We start from the raw sequence: 19,173 nt of genomic DNA, 5'->3' as shown, positions 1-19,173 counted from the left end.
TTCAAAGTCATTTTGACTCTATGCCTAGTAACTGTTTCCGATCATTTTTAAAGTGAAAAATAGAGCATGGTGAGAGGGTTGATCATTAGCCACCTGTGGTTTGACTTTTCAATGTTGGGGCTTTTTACTTTTATCCCCTTTTAAAATTAGGTTTTTAAAAACAGTATGTGCACATACACAATTATGTAAAGTGAAAAATGAAATTTCTTTCCCATCCCCCTGCAGCGTCCAGGCCTTTTTCTGGCTTTTAGGCAGGATCATAAAGAGCATAGATGCTGGAATCAGACTGACCAGGTTTACCACCTCGGCTTCACGGTTTACTCTTCACTACATAGACTTTGGACAATTTATTTATACTTTGATGTGGCCCAGTTCTCTCATTGGTAGAATGTGTACTGAGTAATCCATGTGGGAAAGAAGCAAAGGTCCTTGCTGACTCACTGTTCACCCACAAAGGCCTGGAATGAATCACGTCTTTAGGGAATAAGCAGGAACAACTCAGATTCCTAAGGAAGCCCTGGGAAGTCCCCCTGGAGCCGGAGTGGGACCTCTCCCACCAGATGACAGAGCTTGCCTGCCCTCCCCGGGGCAGACCCTGCCAGGGGCAGTGAGCTGGCGGGCAGTGTGGGGCTCCGGATGTGGCTGTCCACCACCCACGGAGTGTCCCTGCCCCAAACCCCAGGGAAACAGAAATTATCTTAAAAATGCATCCTGTTGCTTCGTGCCAAGATGATTCAAATCAGCTTGAGGAAGAGACAGGAAAGCTAGTCCTAAGTACAGACCTTGGTGGAACTCCTTCACCCAATAAACATTTATGAAGTGCCTGCTGGATGCACATTCTGTCCTGAGCAGAACACCTAGAACGTCTTCAGTGACTTTCTACTGACAATTTAGAACTAACTGCTCATGAAGTAGAAATGGGGGGGTGGGGGGGACTGAACAATGGTGGTAAAACAAAATATTTTTACAGTAAAAAGAAGTAGCTGCCAGATGGCAGGACAACGCAGAGGACGGGAAAATGAGTAAAATAAATAATTTTCAGGGGGAAAAAAAATACACCCATGACTAATGGTTGTGATATGCTTTTTGTCAACTGTGATCCTGAAATTCAGGAAGCAAGTGGCAATCTTGACTATAACATAGAGGCAGGAAATCAAATGTATTTTTGGTTGAGTCAGACATAGCGGAAGTGGCCTGGTCCATGTGTTTCTCATGTAGGTGCAGCTGTGCCTGTCTGTGGTTTTCCTCACAGAAGAAGTGAGAGACAAATGAGCTGTGTTCATACAGAACTTACAAAGGCCTGTTCCTAGAGAAGGCAAACGATGCCCTGCTTGCAGATTGTCCAGTCCTTAGTGCCCACCTCCCCCCCTGCCCAGGGGAGAGCCTGCCCGCAGCCCCTGATGAGGGAAACCCACCTGGGCCACCCCTTCCCCACAGGTGGCCCTGCTCAGTACCTTGTGACCATCACATTGGACCAGGAGTAGGTACCTGACCCAAGAGCAGCCAGTCGGAGTGCTGGCTGCGGGCCTATGAGGTGGCCTGGCACAGGAGCCCTGCTCAGAGAGGGACAGTGATGAGTCAGCCGCTTGGATTTGCAATGGAAATTCAGAGCTGCTCAAACACCCACTAAATGAACAAAGGCTTTCTCAACAAAGTGGATTTATATATTGCAAAAATTTGAAAGAGTTTTAATAGTATGAAATATGGTGCAAAAAGGCCCAGATTGAAGACAAATGCTGATGTGACATGAAGATCTGTGAGCAGGACAGCTGGGGAGGCCCTCAGTCGTTCATTGCCAAGTCTCCTCCCTTGTGTTAATCGCCTGTTCCCACATAACAATTACCCCAAAACATAGTGGCTTAAAACAATCATGAACATGATTAAGTCACACAATGTCTGTTGGTCAGGAATCCGGGAGTGGATTAGCTGGGCGGTTCTGGCTCCAGGCCTCTCATGAAGCTGCAGTCAAGTTGTCAGCCGGGGCTGTAGTCGGCTGAAGGCTTCCCTGGAGTTGAAGGATGTTATTGGTAACTGTGTCCCCCCAAAACGTATGTTGAAGTCTTAACCCCCAGGACCTCAGCATGTGACCTTATTTAGAAATAGGGATCTTTCTGGATGTGATTAGATGTAAGTGAAGATGAGGTCAGACTAGAGTAGGGTGGCCCCTTAATCCAACATTTTAGGTGTCTTTAGAAGAGAAGACACAGTCACACCTCAGGCAGAAAGACATCCACCAGCCTGGTGTGATAACCATCAGTGGTTTTCAGTCTGGTCCCAAACCAGCAGCACCCGGGAACTTGTTAGAAATACAAACTCTTTGGCTCTAACCCAGACTTTCTGAATCAGAGGCTCCGGGGGCAGGGCCCTGTGATCTGTGTTTTAACAAGCCTTCCAGGTGATCCTGATCTTGGTCAAATGTGAGACCACTGCTCTAGTGCTGTGCATTTCCCAAAGCAAGAGTGTAGGCCTTAGTCATCAGCTCCTCACACCGGTTTTCCGAAACAGACAAGTGTGCCCATTTTACGGAAGAGGAAACTGAGGCTTGGAAGGGAAGTGCCTTGCTCGAAGCTAAACAGCACCCTAGTAACAGAGCACAAACGTGGAAATCCCACACCAGGACCAATGCACAGAGTTTCTAAATTACCAACCCGGAACTCTCATCTCCTCTCCTCCTACGTTTGCAACCCATTATTACCCTTTCTGGGTGACTTTCTGTCCTTCCAACATACTACTCTACTATTGTTTTGTTTAGCCAAAGACAAATTAGTAGGAAAATATAATTTATAGTTAAATAATTGCCTTTCATCACATTCTGTGTAATTTTGAAAGTTCATGGGAGGCTTCACGGGAATGCAGAATGCTGTTGAGCCAATTAATTTATTTGCAATTATTTTGAGAATAACCTCTTTATTCAGTCCCAATATGAGAAAACTGGCAGTGGAATGCTCTTGAAATCTTTTAATCTGGTGCTTCAACGTTTTGAATCAAATATGCAGAATGATTGCTTGTTTTTATGCTTATTGCCGTCTGTATCAAATCTTCCACTGTATTGAAATGTCCATGCAAGTCTGATGATTCATTTTTATCAATACTTTTAAGTGTCTACAATTTCTGAAATATTATCTGATTTGGGCAGAATGAAACCTTAGATGCTGTGTGTGTGCCCTTGAACTTCAAGATTTGGTTTGTAGTTTGTCTTCTGAATCCTGAGTCTATTGCCATAGGGTCTTGGTGTGTTAACTAAAGATACCACTATGCTACACCTTTCTCATTTCCACATTCTAAATATACCTACAGGAAGTGTAAATGGTCAGCATTTTACATTTGCTCTGAGTCCTAGAACTTGGTTGAAATTCATACAACTGATTGGGAAGAACTGTAGGGCTCTAAAGTGATCCCTGAGTAATCAAAGAAAGATAAAATTACGGAGAGTGTGATTTTAAGAGAAAGATATATCTATCTGGGGGTTCTAACTCTTTAAAAATCCAACGATGGATATTTGACAACTCATATAAAAACAGGTGAAAATTAAGCATTAGCTCTGAGTGAAATACTGTGGTACCAGCCATGGAGTGTGCAAAGTCACATAAAAAAAGACTGTTACCTTTAGGGAGAACTTATCTAGTGCTCATATACACACAGGGTTTAAACACACACACACACACACACACACACACACACACACAGTGTGAAGGATGTTGTGTTTTCCAAAAATGGCTGTAACAATATTTGTGGTCCCACTTACTCTTCCAGAACTTTGCCAGTCCCCATCAAGAGGTGGGGCGTCTATGCTTCTTCCTCTGATGCTGGGCAAGACTCTGTGACTGTCTGGATGACCAAAACGTGGCAGACATGACACTGTGTGGCTCCCAAAGCTAGGTCATGGCTGATGATACTGCTCCTGTCAGCTCTCTCCAGGCTTTCGCCCGTGGAACCCAAACACCACACACTGAGGAAACACAGGCCACATGTGGGGAGACTCATGTGGAGAGAAGTCAAGGCTCCCGACTCAGCCCAGTGGAGCTCCCAGCGGACAGCAGCGCCTACTTCTTGGCCCTCTGAGAGACTCCTCTTGGAAGCAGGTCCCACAGCCCTCAGGTGAACTGCCCCAGCTCAGGCCTGCTGAGCAGAGACAAGCCTCCCCCACCTTGCATGGCCCAAATTGCAGATTCGTGAGCAAAATAAGTGATTATTGTTTTAAGCCATTGAGTTTTGAGGTAGTTTGTTATGCAGCAAATGATAGCCAGAATGGATTTGTATCTACCATAGATACTTGTCATATTTGAACTAAAAATTAAAAACTAGAAAAGGCCATACTTGGTGAGGAGGGAAGGAGCCATGAATTCAGAAAGGGAGGCCTGAATGTGCAGGCCTCACAGGCCGTGGCAGGAATTTGAGTTTATACACCAGTAGGAAGCGGTTGAAGACTACTGAGCAGGGGAATGACATGGTCGATTAAAATGATTCCTCTGGCTGCTGATGGACGGCTCCCAGAAGCCCCGCCCTCGCCTAAATCAGGCACACCTCATGACCAGTCATGAAGACTCACCAAAGGACTGTGATAAACAATTTAAAGAAAAAAATATTAAAATTTATAAGGAAATAAGTAAATAGCACTTTAAGGGGGGAAAAAAGACAGTTATTCTTTGGGATTACCCATTTTAAGCTTAACATTTTCTAATATAGTCCTGCGTCAGTTTTTTAAATTAGACATGTCAAAAGGAGAGAGAAAAACAACCCTACATTAGTGGATAACAGAAAGGCATTTGTTTTCAGTAAAAATACAAATCTTCAAAGAATAGTTGTAGTCCATGTTCTTCAGCAAGCATCAAAAAACAAGTGAATAAATAAACAAAGAGGGATGTGTCTTCTGAATTGTAATGCGCATTTCATTTAAATTGTTCAGTGTTGGGGGGGTGACTCACATGGGGTGTGACGTATGAGGGTAATTATGGGGTTGATGGAACATAGTGACAAAGCTATAATAAGAGCCATTATTTTCGTCTTATAAATGAATCTGACAAGGCTGAAGAATTTCACTGTTCTGCAACTAATACACCACAATTTGGCGCCTGTACTCTACGGGACCCTGTAAAATTCTGTTTCAAATGGGCAACATGTTGAATATGTAAAATGGACTTATGTCACATAACAGATGTGCTCCTGCAAGGCAGTGCAACAAATAAATAAAACAAGAAATTAAATAGTATTTTTAAAGCGCTGGCTTGCTAAGCTCCCTCCGAACTTGCTGAGAGATCTTGGGCCCCGTACTTACTTCTGTAGCCCTGAGGTCCCATCTCTGTAAGGGTTGGCGGGGAGGGCAAAGCTAGATGATTTCAGCTCAAACACCCTTGGAGAGGCTTACTCCTTTCCCTCCATGTTTTCTAATAGTAAATAAGGAAGTAAACAGCATCCACACAGACAGGGAAGCTCTTATTCTAGCGCTTTTGTTTTGCAAAACAGACTTAATTTGTAATATGAATCAGCTCTTCTCCCAGGCTAGAGGCTACCCCTTCCCAACTCATTTGTTTAGTATGTTTAGATTTTCATAATCAGTGTTGTGATTATCTATTGCTAAGTAACAGAACTACTCTGAAACTCAATGTCTTGAAATAGCCATTTTAATGTCCTCATGAGTTTGTGGGTCAGGAACTGGGGAAGGGAGCAGTTGTGCAGCTTGTCTCTTTCCAGCTGGAGAACCCACTTCCGAGATGGTTTCTGAACTCCCGTGCCTGGCACACTGACAGGGGCAGCTGGCAGACTCCGCTAGGCCTCTCCATGTGCTCCTCCAGCATGATTGTGTCGGGATAGTCAGACTTCTAACAGGACATCTCGGGGTTTCCAGAGAGAATGTGATGAGACAGGAAGGGGAAGCTGCCAGTTTCTGATGGGAAGCTGGGGCCAGAAATGGGCATAGCAGCACTTCTGTCATGTCCTGTTGGTAAGGTTGCTACAGAGCCCACCTACATTCAATGGGAGGAAATATAGACCCCACCCATCGGTGGGAGGAGTGTAAAAGAATCTGTGGCTAATTTTAATTTTACCTCAAAGTAGGCTGCTGTACTGATACCAATTTTTATTTATTGAGTGCTTCCTATTGCTAGGCATAGTGACTCATTTAATCTTTCCAATAACCGAGATATGTTTATTCCCATTTTACAGATGAGAAAACTGAGGCAGGGAAATTAAGTGGTTTGCCGCGGGTCAACCGGCTAGGTGGCAGAGCCAGACTTGCTTCCAGGGCAGTCTGGCTGCAGAACCCACACTCTTGCCCCTCTCTCGCCTCCCACTCATGCAACAGTGTCCCAGCCATTAGGAAGGAGCTGCATAGCAGCTCTGCTGTTCCTGTGTTCTGCTTCCATCCATATTCCCATAAAGGGAATGCCCATTTGGGAAAGCCAACCTTTCCCTTGTCGGATTCCCAGGCCAGATAGGGTTGTATTCTTGCTCCTTCTGAACACTGCTCCCACCGCTTTTCCACAATGTGAATTCACATAAGTCATTAATAGCCTATCTATCTGAGAGGGTTAATTTTATGAGGCAGCTTAACTGGTAAAACATTATTTCTGGGTGTGTCTGTAAGGGCGTCTCTGGAAGGTCTTTTGGACAACTTTAGTATTCTTGCCTAATTTTGAAGAGGAACACAAATGGAGCAGACTCATGGCAAGGAGTCAAAGCCAGCCAGAGCTCCAGCTTGAAGCAGAATCACCCAGCCACTCGTTAGCAAACCTGCAAAAGCATGAGTGACAATGATTAAGTTGACATCACTCTCTTAGGCTTCACCACAAGGGCAAATTTTGTTATCTCTTCCTTTATTGCTATGTGCTCAGAGCCTCGCAGTTTGTTACACAGCAGGTGTTCAATAAACGTCTGTTGTAGTCACATTTATGTTTCTTCTAAAATTAGTAACCTAGAAGAATAAAACTGAAAGGAACTTACATAATTTAGTAGCCAAGCAGATGGTCCAAGTGCTAAATCATCAACTTCGATAAGGATCAGAAATCATGTTGAAGGTCATTAGGTAAAGCACTGACTGAAAGAACGGCCGGGATTTGAATGGAGGCTTCACGAAATACTGGACAAGTGACCTTGGGTAAAAGTTGCTTCACCTCCATCCCATTCCGCATCTATTCAATAGAGCTATTAATAGTACCTACCTCACAGGGCAGTTGTGTGGATTAAGAGATGTTTTTAAAGTATTTACAACCTTACCTGGTACATGATAAACACTGTACAGGCATTTAGTTGTTAGCAGCGTAAGCCGATTTTAAGCAAGGTTATTACTGAAGTCCTCTTGGCCTGCTCCTCCTATCACCTATTTATATCCACTTGTTCTCACTTTTGTTACCTCATCTCTGTGCATAGTTAGCTCGTTTGTAGGTTTTCATGACCTTTTTATGCTCAGGTATGCTAAGTGCTGATATCTATTTCATCCACCGCACTCCACCAACTATTTCAAGAACCGATTTTGTTCTTTTCACCTAGGATATCATTTGTCCCTCTCCACCTGCTCAAATCGTTATTTGTTCCTTGATGTCCAGTCTAAATGCCATGTCTTTCATGAAGCCTGTTCTGATCTTCCTTCCCAGAGGGATCTGGTTGTTCTCTGAACTTCCTTAGCAGTTCACCTCTACTTCAATTACACCTTTATGCTTCCTACTTTTAGGTACATGCCTTTCCATGATGAAATTATAAGCTTCTAGAAGACCAAGACCACAATTTCTAGGCTCACTTTCAGCCCATTCCCACCCATAACATATGGCAAGCAAGCAAAAAATGTGTTGAATGAATATATATGAAAAGCCCATTTAGATAGGTTCATCTAAATCCTAAAACAGCTTTATTGAAAAGTCAAGTTTTTAAAGAAAGGTAGAAACTAGTTGTAACAGAACACTAATTAGATAGTAAACGGTAAAAGAAGTTTGCATGTAAAAAAGAAAGATACTTGATTTATTGCATTACAAAACTTTATTTCATTTAAAAGGTCCAATATAAGCCAAATTAAACCCCAAATTGACAGCTACACTTAAGAGATCGCCTGAACTAAATGGCACTGTTTGAGTTGAGTGTCTTGTCATTTGCTATTACCACCATTTCCCCCGAAGTAGTTCTAGAGCAGAAGCTGGTATTATTAAAATACACATCAGATATTTCAGATGTCATCTTTCATGCAGAAGTTAAAAAACAAACAGGCTTTTCTGTTCCCACCACAGAGCAGGGCCTGAATGCGTGTGACATACAAGGTGTAACTATAAGGGAACTGACTGTGGCGCTGTGTTCTTTCATGAAGTCTGTGGACATACTCCACAATACTAGTGCTGTTCAAATACCACTCGGGACAGTACTCTGGGTTTCCCCAGCAGACCAAAGGAAGTGGCTGATCAAGCTGGGGGAGACACGATCACAAAATGCAATCACAAAGCAATGAAACCGTTTTCCTAGTGGGCAAGCAATCCAAAGAGCCACCCCACAAATATTTTCAATAACAGCATCATTTATAGAAAGTGATGCAAGATCTAAGCTTTGATATGTGTGCGGATAACTTAAAAACAGCTTGTTACTTTATAGCTACACCTTGGATTTCATTAAATGTGGTAAATCTAACAGTGTATCTAATGAGTCCTTCTGGAAATCAGCGCAGATGAGTCAACAGCCTGTAAAAGGGAAGACACAGCAGAGGGCACGAGATTCATCCTTTCAACATTCTCAGTGTTCTCTCGGAGGACAGACCCGGGCCCAAGGGCAGAAGTTAGCGGGAGGGAGGCTTCAATTCCATCTAAGGAAGACCTTTCTAACAGTTAGAGCTGCTCAACAACTGAATGGACTGCTTGGTGAGGTAGAGTCACTGGAAGTGTTCAAGGTGGAAAGATCACCCTTGTAGAAGGGACTCCTGCATTTGTTAAGAGGTTAGACTGGATGAACCTCAGGTCTCTTTCAATTCTGAGATTCTAGAAAATTCCCTCAGGGAATTCAGAAGAGAATTCCTAAAAGGAAAGAGAAAGCACACATATGTATACTTTTAGAATCCTCAAGTTTTTCTTTTTTTCAAAAGGTACAATAGAAAATGTAGTCCGCTGTCTTTAAAATGCATATTCACCTTCCTACCACTAATAATTAGGAAGGGTCCATTATGACTTCTTTATATTATAAAGAACAGATGGAGGATTACATTTATAATTTCTGTAAATATTTTAGAAAAAATGCTTAAAATCTAGTAGTCAATGCCCTAGAAACTTTATAGATTTTTAGGTAATATGCACAGATACAAATACATTATTCATTAAATACAACTCACATCTGTGTTTTATTATACTCTAAAATATACAGGAATCTTGATGTACTGAAAGAATGCAAGTAAATACAGTATTCAAGCAGTCACTATTTCTATGTACATGCTCATTAATTCTTCAAAAACCCCACAAAATTATCAAATAGATCAAAATACTGTTCTGTGTTTTCACACTTTATATTCAGAAAAACCAGCTGATAATTTACAATGTCATAAAGTTTCCAGTTTTACAATACAAAAAGGATAAAATGAAATTGGGTATCATTTTGTGAAAATTTATGGAACTTTATACCTAGACCTGTAAGACCCCCTACATATGTGAAATCATTCTCACTAGGAAAATGACAGTTACAGTAAAAGCAGAACTATGTAAATTGTTATTTAAAAGCCTAATCGGCAGCCTTTTCTCTCTCTCCCTCTCTCTCAGTTATTTGAAAGGCAGTCTTCCATTTTGGCAGGCAATTGCTTCTTTCCCCCAGAAATAGCATGTTATAAACATGCTACTTTAAATCTGAATAGGACCTAAAGGTTTTAGTATTATAAATCTTGCCCAGTATGCAAACGCCTTCCAAGAGACCGGATGATGTTAATTTATCAATAACAAGGAATTTGAGTCTTCACTGAACAATGACAACAAAAATAACCCAATCCATGTGGAGGCACAAAAGTAACATAAATGACGAAGGTATACCATCCAAAGTAGTGAGGCTGAAAGTTTCCCCAGAACCACTTAGCTGCAATAGGGTGAAAATAATCTACTTTTTGATTTTCTGAAATTTTCTTCTTCTAGGAAATTCTTTACATTTTCAAAAAGAAAAATAGTTCAATTTAAAACCTAAACCATTCAAAACTGGGCAACAACAGCCTGACCCCAATCTATCTCGTGTCTACATCACAAGTATTTTCACCCTGACTGCACCCAGTCAGCTGGCTTTCAATTCTATTATTATAAAACTTGGAATTTTAAAATTTTTATGTAAAAGAAAAAAATGTAAAAATACATCTGCTTTCTCTCATGGTTTAATACAGTATTTGAAGGCTTTCAGATGTTTTCTTAAAAAAAAAAATCAACATTTTAAACCAAATCTCAGCTTCATTTTCAGAAATATTGAAGTTTGGTTTAGATAATGTCTCATTTCACCTATTCCAGTTTCCACAAAATGGCATTCTATTAAAAAAACCTTTAAGTTATTTGGTCCTTTGGCAATTTGCTGTGCACATAATGCCTACTGTACCAAACTTTTATTGCCCTTAAATTTAGTTGCAGTTTTATTGATAACATTTAAATCTAGTGTCCTTATCTCTTCTTTTACAAAGTGTTGCTTGTGTAAGCAGATTAGGGTGCAGTGTCCCGAATTATTCCTGGCACTGCGAAACCAAATTAAACAATTCCACAAAGCAATCTGACATCAAAGAGTTTTCCTCTGGTCAAGTCTATTTCAAGATTCTAGAAGTTCCTTTTGCAAAACTTGCCTTTAAAATTCTTCTTCCTAATGTCATCACATTTCTTATATTCACTCACTCTGCGATCTTTCCTCTTAGGTTGAATTTGTATGAGAATAAGAAAGTGCCTTTTTCCTGAAAAGGCACAGTTTGGAGCATTAGTGTTAGAACTCTCTCCTCAGACCTCTGTCTGGCTCAGCCTCTTAGTAGGTCTCAGAATCGGAGTCATTGAGCTCATCCACGTCGGTGTATAAATACTCCTGTTCCCCGCCAATGTTGTTGAAACTGCAGTAGGAGCTAGGTTCATTCCTCATGATGGGCAAGGCTTCAAAGCTGACTGTTTTTGAGGTGTTGGTGTAACGATTAATGGCATTGAATGTCAGGGATGATAAAGGGCTACTCGATGAAACAGGCATCATGGTGGCCAAAATGAGAGCTAGGCAATCAGCTACGTCCTTATTGGGAGCACAGGCCAAAGCTGGGGTATAGCCTAGAATTAAAGATAAAATTAAAAAATTAAACATCCTGAGAATCATTTCACTAATATAAGGAAATAAGCCTAAAGGCCTACAACTTTAGATGTACTTAATTGGCTTATGATAAATTGGTTTAATTAGAATGATTCAAAATTTCCAGTAAGTAGAAAAAGAGGAAAGTCATAGAAATCTTAGGTGGGAGGAAACCTCACAGACTACATTATAGAAGAGGAAACTGAGGGATAGAGATGGATGATTTCCCCAAGATCTTACAACTTATCTATACCCATCTGAATTCATAGGAGAATAAGGGAAAAAAAAAACAAAAACAGTTTGATAATCTTCCTTCGGAATGGTGGAAGAAATCACACTGTTAATTTTAAGTTATGTAAGTAAGCATTTATATGCTGAGAAATCTAAACTAGTACAGATTCACGAATGAGGCACTGAGCAGGTGCTCAAAAGAGACATGTTGAAGGAATGACACTTTGCTGTCGTTTAACTTTTCTTTAGGGTCACAGTCCACTGATGAAACAGTAAAATAAACAGGTGAACTTTTAAAATTCCTATGTCAAAACAACTGTTTCCTTTGTAACGGTTCGTTTCTTCAGCAGAAGATGGCTGACGTTAGATTGAAGGCACCATACTGTTATCAATACAACAAACTGAGAAGGAAACATCTGGTACCTTGTTTGGTACAAGACCCAGTGTTGAGGATGGGGCAGGAGAGAAGATGGTGAGTGCACACTGTGTGATGCCAAGTTTAGATCATCCCACTCAGAAATACAGCCGCTGCTGTCGTAAGTTGGAGCCTACAGCTTCATTTGTTCTCGCACATGTCAACACGGTTTTCCCTACCCTATATTTACTCACGTTTTAGCCTTTACATACATACAAGTATTTATTTTTAAAAGTCACATTTGTTTTTTAAATAGCTGAATGATTTACCACAAAACAAACATTCCTCTAGCCAGCATTCAGACCAAGAAAGAAAACATTACCCGCACACCAGAAGCCCGACCTGGCCCAATCACTGCCCCTTTTCTCTCCCACAAAGGAAACCACTAGCCTGACTCATGGTAATCATTACTGTGCTTTCCTTTTTACTTGTATTCATAAACAGCATTGTTTAGTTTTGATCTTTTCAAACCTAACATAAATGGAATCATAGAGTATGCATTATTTTATATCTGGCTTCTTTTGTTTAACATTATATCTGACATTTGTCCATGATATAGCTGTAGTCAATGTATTTTCATTGTTATATATTCCATGTGTTATTGTACCACGGTTTAGATATTCATTCTAACTATTAGGCATTTGGATGTTTCCAGTTCTCCTATGTATTTTCTTCATGCTACATTAGCCTTGAGTTAAAAAAAAAAAAAAAAAGATTTCCTTTCCCTTCATAAATTTCCCTTTTTCAAAGGCCAGAGAGGCCCCTGCAGCCTGAGCAGGAGTGGCTGAAGGGTGTGCATATATTAAGGTCTACGTGCTCAAAGTGAGTAAGAAAGAGCTGCAGTGCCCACACATCTTTAAAGGGCTCTTCGGAAGGTCTGAAGGTGCCTGTCGTGCTGCTCCTGCTGGTTGGCAGAGCAACCCATTAGACAGGCCACCATGCCTTGGATGGGGGTGGGGGGAAAGAAGAGTATCTAAGGAGTACTTTCGAGTAGAAATATGACTAAAAACAGGCTTCTCTCCTCTGCATGGGGTTGGTGTAGTCAGCTAAAGATGTAAGAGAAGTAAACTCCTTGAGGAAAGGCATCTAATCCGTCCCATGCAAGGATAATATATTTTGCTTCCTCCAGAAAAATCCATGGAAATATCACTTACCCTCATTCTTAGAGTGAATTAAGCACAGGATGTAGTGGGCCCTCTGTTTTATCTCTGTTTAGACTCTAGAGCCTAATTAATTGCCAATCACTGTTATATGAGCAATTTATAACTATCATTAAAGTTTAGAATAGTTGTAAAATGAGATCGGAATTTATGACTTGTCAACTTTGGGTCATGATTACTATTTCAAATTGCAAAATGTGTTAGAAGATATCCAGGTTGCAGGTGACCTTCATTATTATCAGTTATATTATTCCTTCTATTTCTTTATAAGGAAAAAGTATATAAATTCTTGAACATGATCAACAAAGGCTTGTATACCAGCTATTGATTCAGAGCCTCAGAATGTGGTCAAATATTCTACATAGGTTAGCACTTTGGGCTACTCGTCTTAAGCTATATAGTTGCTCTATTTCCAGAAAAGTAATTTACTGATAGTAAAAGTCTCTTTTAAGGCTGGGTAAGTCTGAACTTATCTTAGTGGGCGATATTCACCACTTCTGTGGATTTAATGACTACATATCCTAACGATTCCCAAATCTCTGTGTCCTACCTAGCTTATGCTTTTGGGCTCTAGATCCATATATCCAATTACCCATATATCCAATTACCCATTTGGAGCTTCCACTGAACTTTTTTCAGACCCCTAAATGAACCCAGCTCTTCCTCCTACATTCCCATCTTTGACTTTCTTTAACCTAATATAATCCTGCTAAACAACGGCACTTGCATCCACACAGCACTGCAAGCCAGGGGATGTGCAACTTCTTCCCTCACCAAGTCCCAGTGAGTCCCACCGTAAGACCTCTAGACACATCTCCCTCTTTTCATCAATGCCTCTACCTTAATTATGGCTACCGTCTTCTCTCACTTGTAACTGTTAACTTGTTTTCCCATTCTAATCTTGCTCCCCTCAGACTGCTAGTTTCCTAAAGCACAGACCTTTTGCCATTTGACTGAAGAGAGCGGCATAACTCAGTATTTACTCTGCCTTGTGTTATATCTCTAAGGACGCTAACACTCTCTAAGGATGACTGTTCTCTCCCCACTTATTTGTCCTTTGGATTTTGGCTAAGTCACTTTCTTGGGATACCTTCCCTGATCCTACAAAAAAAAGGGTAGGAACACTCTTTCATATGCTCTCATAATATTCTAGGTTTACTCCAAATGAACTACTTCAAGTGCATTGTAACAGCCTGTTTATTCTCATCTCCATTCAAGGAAGTAGAGCGTCTTATTCTACGTTGCATCTTTAGAACTTAGCACAGTGCTTGTACAATCACTAACCAATAAGTATTTAGAGTCCCCACTATATCCAGGCACCTAGAATGTGTTAGTGAACGCCACCGACAAAGATTCCCTGCCGTCATGGAACTTATATTTATTCTACTAGGGGAGACACATAAACAACATAATAAAAAGGTAAATTATATACAATATGTTAGAAGATGAACTCTATGGAAAAAAGAAAGAGGAAAGAGTAGAGCAGGTTAACAAGGCCTGAGAATGCTGAGGTAGGGGTACACAGCAGGTCGTGGTATAAATAGGGGAGTCAGGATAGGCTTCATTGACAAGATGAAATTTGAGCTAAGATTTGAAACAGGTGAAGGACTTAGTCAAAGACTGCTTGGGTACAGAGTGTTCCAGGCAGAGGAAACAGCCAGAACAAAGATCACGACACATGTACATCCCTGGTGTGGAAGGGCTGGCACGGCCGAATGGACAGAAGGAAGAGTATGCGATGAGGTCAGAGAGGTAACAGGGCAGTGAACCGATCATGTAAGGCCTTGTAGATCATTATAGGGATTATAAGGGACCTGAGATTCAGAAAACTAGTACCTTCTCATACATTTTAAAAGGATCCAGGCCAGGGTGGTAGGAATAGAGGAGAAAAAAGTGGGTCTATTTTGGATATACTTTGGATGTAGATCAATAGTACATGCTGATGGATTGTTCACTAGGTGTAAGAGCGAGTCAAGGACGACTCCAGGTACGGGGATCTGCCCTGAGCAGCTACAAGGACGAGAAACGTTAGCTGAGATCAGGATAGCGGGGGGGGAGAACAAGCATGGCGGGGGGTGGGGGTGGGGGTAGAGAAAGGATCAGTAGTTCAGTTCTAGACATGTTAGGTTTGACTTGTTTACTAGACATCATGTGGTATAGGCAGCTGGATCTATAAATAATGGAGATCATGAGAGGTCTGGGATAGAGATATAAATTTAGGACTTCTCAGCATATAGGTAGTATTTAGAACCAAGGGACTGGATGAGATCACCTAGGGAGTAAATGTAGATAGGGAAGCAAAAAGAAACAAGGATTGGACCCTACAGCCCTCCAAAATTAAAAAGTTGGGGAGAAGAGGGAGACACTTTGAAAAATAAATTGAGAAGGAATAATTAGTAACATTAAGAGGAAGACCAAGAAAGCTTGGAGTCCTGAAAGCCAAGTAAAGAAAGTTTATTAAAGGAGAAAAATACACCTGAAACTAATATAATATTGTATTATCAATTATACCTTAATGGAAGAAAATAAATATAACAAAAAACAAATAATTTTCAGTTTCAGTGAATCTGGTTATTTAATCCAACCCTCAAAATAGTGAGTTAGAAACCCTCACCCAATTCAAGGAACCAGGTACTTGTGAATGAAGGGAGACTGGGTTCACCTAACGCAGGGAACTGTAAGCCAGTCATAGATCCCACGACTCCTATCCTGCTCTAAAGTGACCTGCACCTAGTTATCCAAGTAGCAGTGTGCAGCGTAAAGAAAAAGACGGAGATTATTTGGGGGAATACTGGACCCTTATTGCTATGGAAGATTGCAACCTTTACAATCCCAGTTACTCCTTTATTCATGTGTATTTTAAATTCCATATTAAAACTCTTATTCCTATTTTTAAAAAAGAAAAAAGTAATCATTTTGCCGAATTTTGATATATCAAGTAAACTGAGAACTAGGGCCTGACTCTCAGTGCAGTGGAAGTCACTGGTGATCTGGAGGAGAACAGTTTTGCAGTATGTTGGCAGCAACAGTCTGACGGGAAGGGATTTAAGAGAAGGAAAGAAGAGAAGAATTGGGACCGCAGGAGAGCCAATTCTTGAGTTATTTTGCTGTAAAGAGGAACACAGAAATGGATAAATGATTTCTTTAAGATGAGAGAAATAATGTTTATATACTGATGAGAATAATCTAGGAAGATTCCAACAACACGTCATTACGATAGGACACAAAAGCAAAGAATTGCTAAAGTGATTGTCTCAGGCAGGCAGAAGTGGACGTGTATAAGTAAGAATATTAGCTCTAGGTAAGAACCTGGCAATTAAGTAAAGGTCTCGCTAAGTATTTGTTGACAGTTGAATACTAAGATAAAAAAGATGGTAACACTACACCAAAGTTAATAAACACTAACTCTGGTTGAATAGACATGTAAAATGCACAAGTTCGTTTGTTAGATGGACTTTTCCTGTTTCTCTTGCTCTCATTTCCCTTTGCCACAAAGTACTATTCAATAAAATCCCAGCTCTCCTCTTTGACCAATAAGAAGTATCCAAGTTTACCTCAAATTTGGATCATCAAAAGATAAAAGCTTCTAGTAAGATATAGGTTAAGGAAAGAGAATACAGAACCTCCTTACCGTTTTCATCCACTGCAAGCACACTTGCTCCTTTCCCCAAAAGTTCCTGAACCACCATGGTGAGCCCATTTCGGGCAGCAACATGCAGAGGTCTGGGGGAAAAAAATTATACATGTACACAGATACACGTGCATGCCCACACAGTGCGCGTGCATACAAACGCACACACTACAAACCTGAGGCACCTAGTCCTGACAGCAGTACAAAGGGCGTAGGGACAGCAGAACCAGCTTGCGTGTGCTGTCACGCCTCGTAAACGTGCCTACATTTGGCACGGGCCACATCAGCAAGTTCCCACCTTCACTAAACCCTTTTGTTAGCTGCCTTCTAAGACTCAATGTTTAAAAAGATTTTACCAACTAAACCGCATTCTTAAGTTTCAAGAAATGAGATTGGCAAATAGGTATAAAAGAATATATAATAAAAACCATATGTTGCAATAGCACAAATTACAATAGACTTTGAAAACAGTTTACAGATTCCATGACTAATTTTTGGACCCTCCAGAGATCCGATTGATATGTGAATGGAAACCAGTATTATACTATTTTTCTTTTTACCAGTCTCAGAGTAGAACAGCAAATGGACATTGGGAGAGGACAATGGGAGATGAGGATCTAAGATCTAAGTAGTCATGTGCTGGCTGGCTGCTCAGATTAACAACTTGATTCTTTCTGAAATCTCTTTAGCTTACAGGCACATATAAAGCCTTTAACTTCATTTATTGCTAGTGTCACATTCATTATTATTCCTGTTGGTTTCCACGAAACACACATTTTCCTCCATAAAGTTGGATTGAGAAAAAACACATTATTTTCAATAATAAAGTTTCAGCTTCAAAAGGTCTTTTTAGTTAATATGCCTTTCAATTGTGATGATTTTAGAAATGAATTTTGTCAAGTCTAAAAACTATGACTGATTCCAATGGTCCCACGTTAGAAAAAAATCCCATTAATCATTTTTATAATTACAGGTCATAGATAAAATACTTACGTTTGCAAGGCTGCATTGGTTGCATTGATGAGGTTTCTATCTGTTATCTTTTCCAATATTAACAAGGCACTAGTTTCATGACCCTAAAATTATGGAAAAATAACTTAAAAACTTGGGTACCATTACAGATAAATTCATACACTCAGTACACCCCACCCTAGTCCACATAATAATATGTATGTCACCATACATATGCCATGAATTTTCTTGGCTAATGCCTTAAATATCTGTCCAAACATGTATTGGTGGAATGAGGTTAGGAGGAGAGGACAAGAATATTTAAGATTAGAGAGATTAAAGAAAGACAGTAATTATGTTTAGGCTGTGCCCCAAACTTACTTAGCTTACTGGAGACTTTCATACACTTAACACATCAGTTCTTTTTTATAAGATGTCTGATGCCGGTGATCATTAGAGAGGTTTGGTCCCTAGTACTTCTGTTTATTTTAGTGAAGTGGAAAAACTTTAAATGCCACTGTTGACATTAACAATGAAAACGTATCCTTAAAATGTATACATACCTTGCTGCAAGCCAAATGGAGGGCGGTGTTTTTACTGTTATCTTGTAAAGTCAGATCTGCACTAGCACTGCTAACCAGCATCTCTGGGAGGAAAAATTGCATCAATTCTTATGTTTATGAACATGTATCTTAGATTACCAATAACTCACTGTAGAGAAACGAATACAAAGCAAAAATATACCTCTAGCAAAAACTTCAGTGGAAGACAAATACTGTAACATAAAACATATATACTATATTGTTCTACTGCTGTGTGAGCCAAAGACACTAACAACAGCAACTAGCATTTATGTTCTGAGAGGTTACTAACTTTCAAATACTGTTTTAAGTGCTCTGGGTTTATAATAATTTATTTAACCTCACAACAATCCTACAAAGTGGGTACTGTTATTTTTCTCGCTTTACAAATAAAAAACTGAAGCATAAGGTCACTTAATTGGCAGATCCAGGATTCACCTGCAGTCATTCTGACGCCAGAGCCAGTGCTCTGAACCACTACCTTACACTTGCCTTGCGGAAGTGCTAGTCAGTCAGTCAGGGCACAAGGAAACACTGTGGCTTTACATGAACATGTAGGTTGTAAGCAGGTAAAAGGTTTTAAATCTCAGGAGTGGTGGGATAACTCATGGAAAATTCAGTGAATTAGACTCAGAAGGTTTGGGATCTAAGTTCTACAGAAACAACATACATACTTAGAATAATAAAAGCCTAAATCAGTTTTTTTACCAACTGTATTTGTTTGTCCATTTTCTGCAGCCATCATGAGGGGTGTTTTCCCAGAAGAGTCCACAGAATTGACTTGAGCATTATGGCTGAGCAGCAGCTGTAAACACTCTACGTGGTCTGTAAAGGCGGCCGCATGGAGAGGAGTTCTGCCACACAGAGAAAATTGAACGACTTGACGAAATCTGAATGTCACATACTCTAAAAATAGTTATTCCTTAATTTGTGACAAGTCGTTTTCAAGGATTTACAGATTAG

General features: G+C 40.3%; 1 protein-coding gene across 10 annotated transcripts in view; it reads right to left on the bottom strand.

The window, feature by feature from the left end:
* Positions 1-7,949: 7,949 nt before the first annotated feature.
* The window catches only part of ANKRD28 (ankyrin repeat domain 28), a 149,671-nt gene continuing 138,447 nt past the window's right edge, over positions 7,950-19,173 (bottom strand). For 9 of the 10 annotated variants that reach the window (XM_019725988.3, XM_074312813.2, XM_019725990.3 and 6 more), the window contains 5 exons: positions 18,919-19,064; positions 18,193-18,275; positions 17,672-17,754; positions 16,679-16,770; positions 7,950-11,222 (listed from right to left, as the gene is read on the bottom strand). In XM_019725988.3, coding sequence (XP_019581547.1) covers positions 10,936-11,222; positions 16,679-16,770; positions 17,672-17,754; positions 18,193-18,275; positions 18,919-19,064 — 691 coding nt within the window. In that variant the 3' untranslated portion in view covers positions 7,950-10,935. The remainder of the gene's footprint in view (positions 11,223-16,678; positions 16,771-17,671; positions 17,755-18,192; positions 18,276-18,918; positions 19,065-19,173) is intronic. The other variant, XR_012489658.2, reaches the window with a different exon arrangement.

The sequence above is a fragment of the Rhinolophus sinicus genome, chromosome 5 (genome assembly GCF_057876585.1).
Source record: "Rhinolophus sinicus isolate RSI-liver-muscle chromosome 5, RSI-T2T, whole genome shotgun sequence".
Lineage (NCBI taxonomy): Eukaryota > Metazoa > Chordata > Mammalia > Chiroptera > Rhinolophidae > Rhinolophus > Rhinolophus sinicus.
The sequence above is the reverse complement of the archived record's forward strand: the minus strand, read 5'-3'. Positions and strand labels throughout refer to the sequence as shown.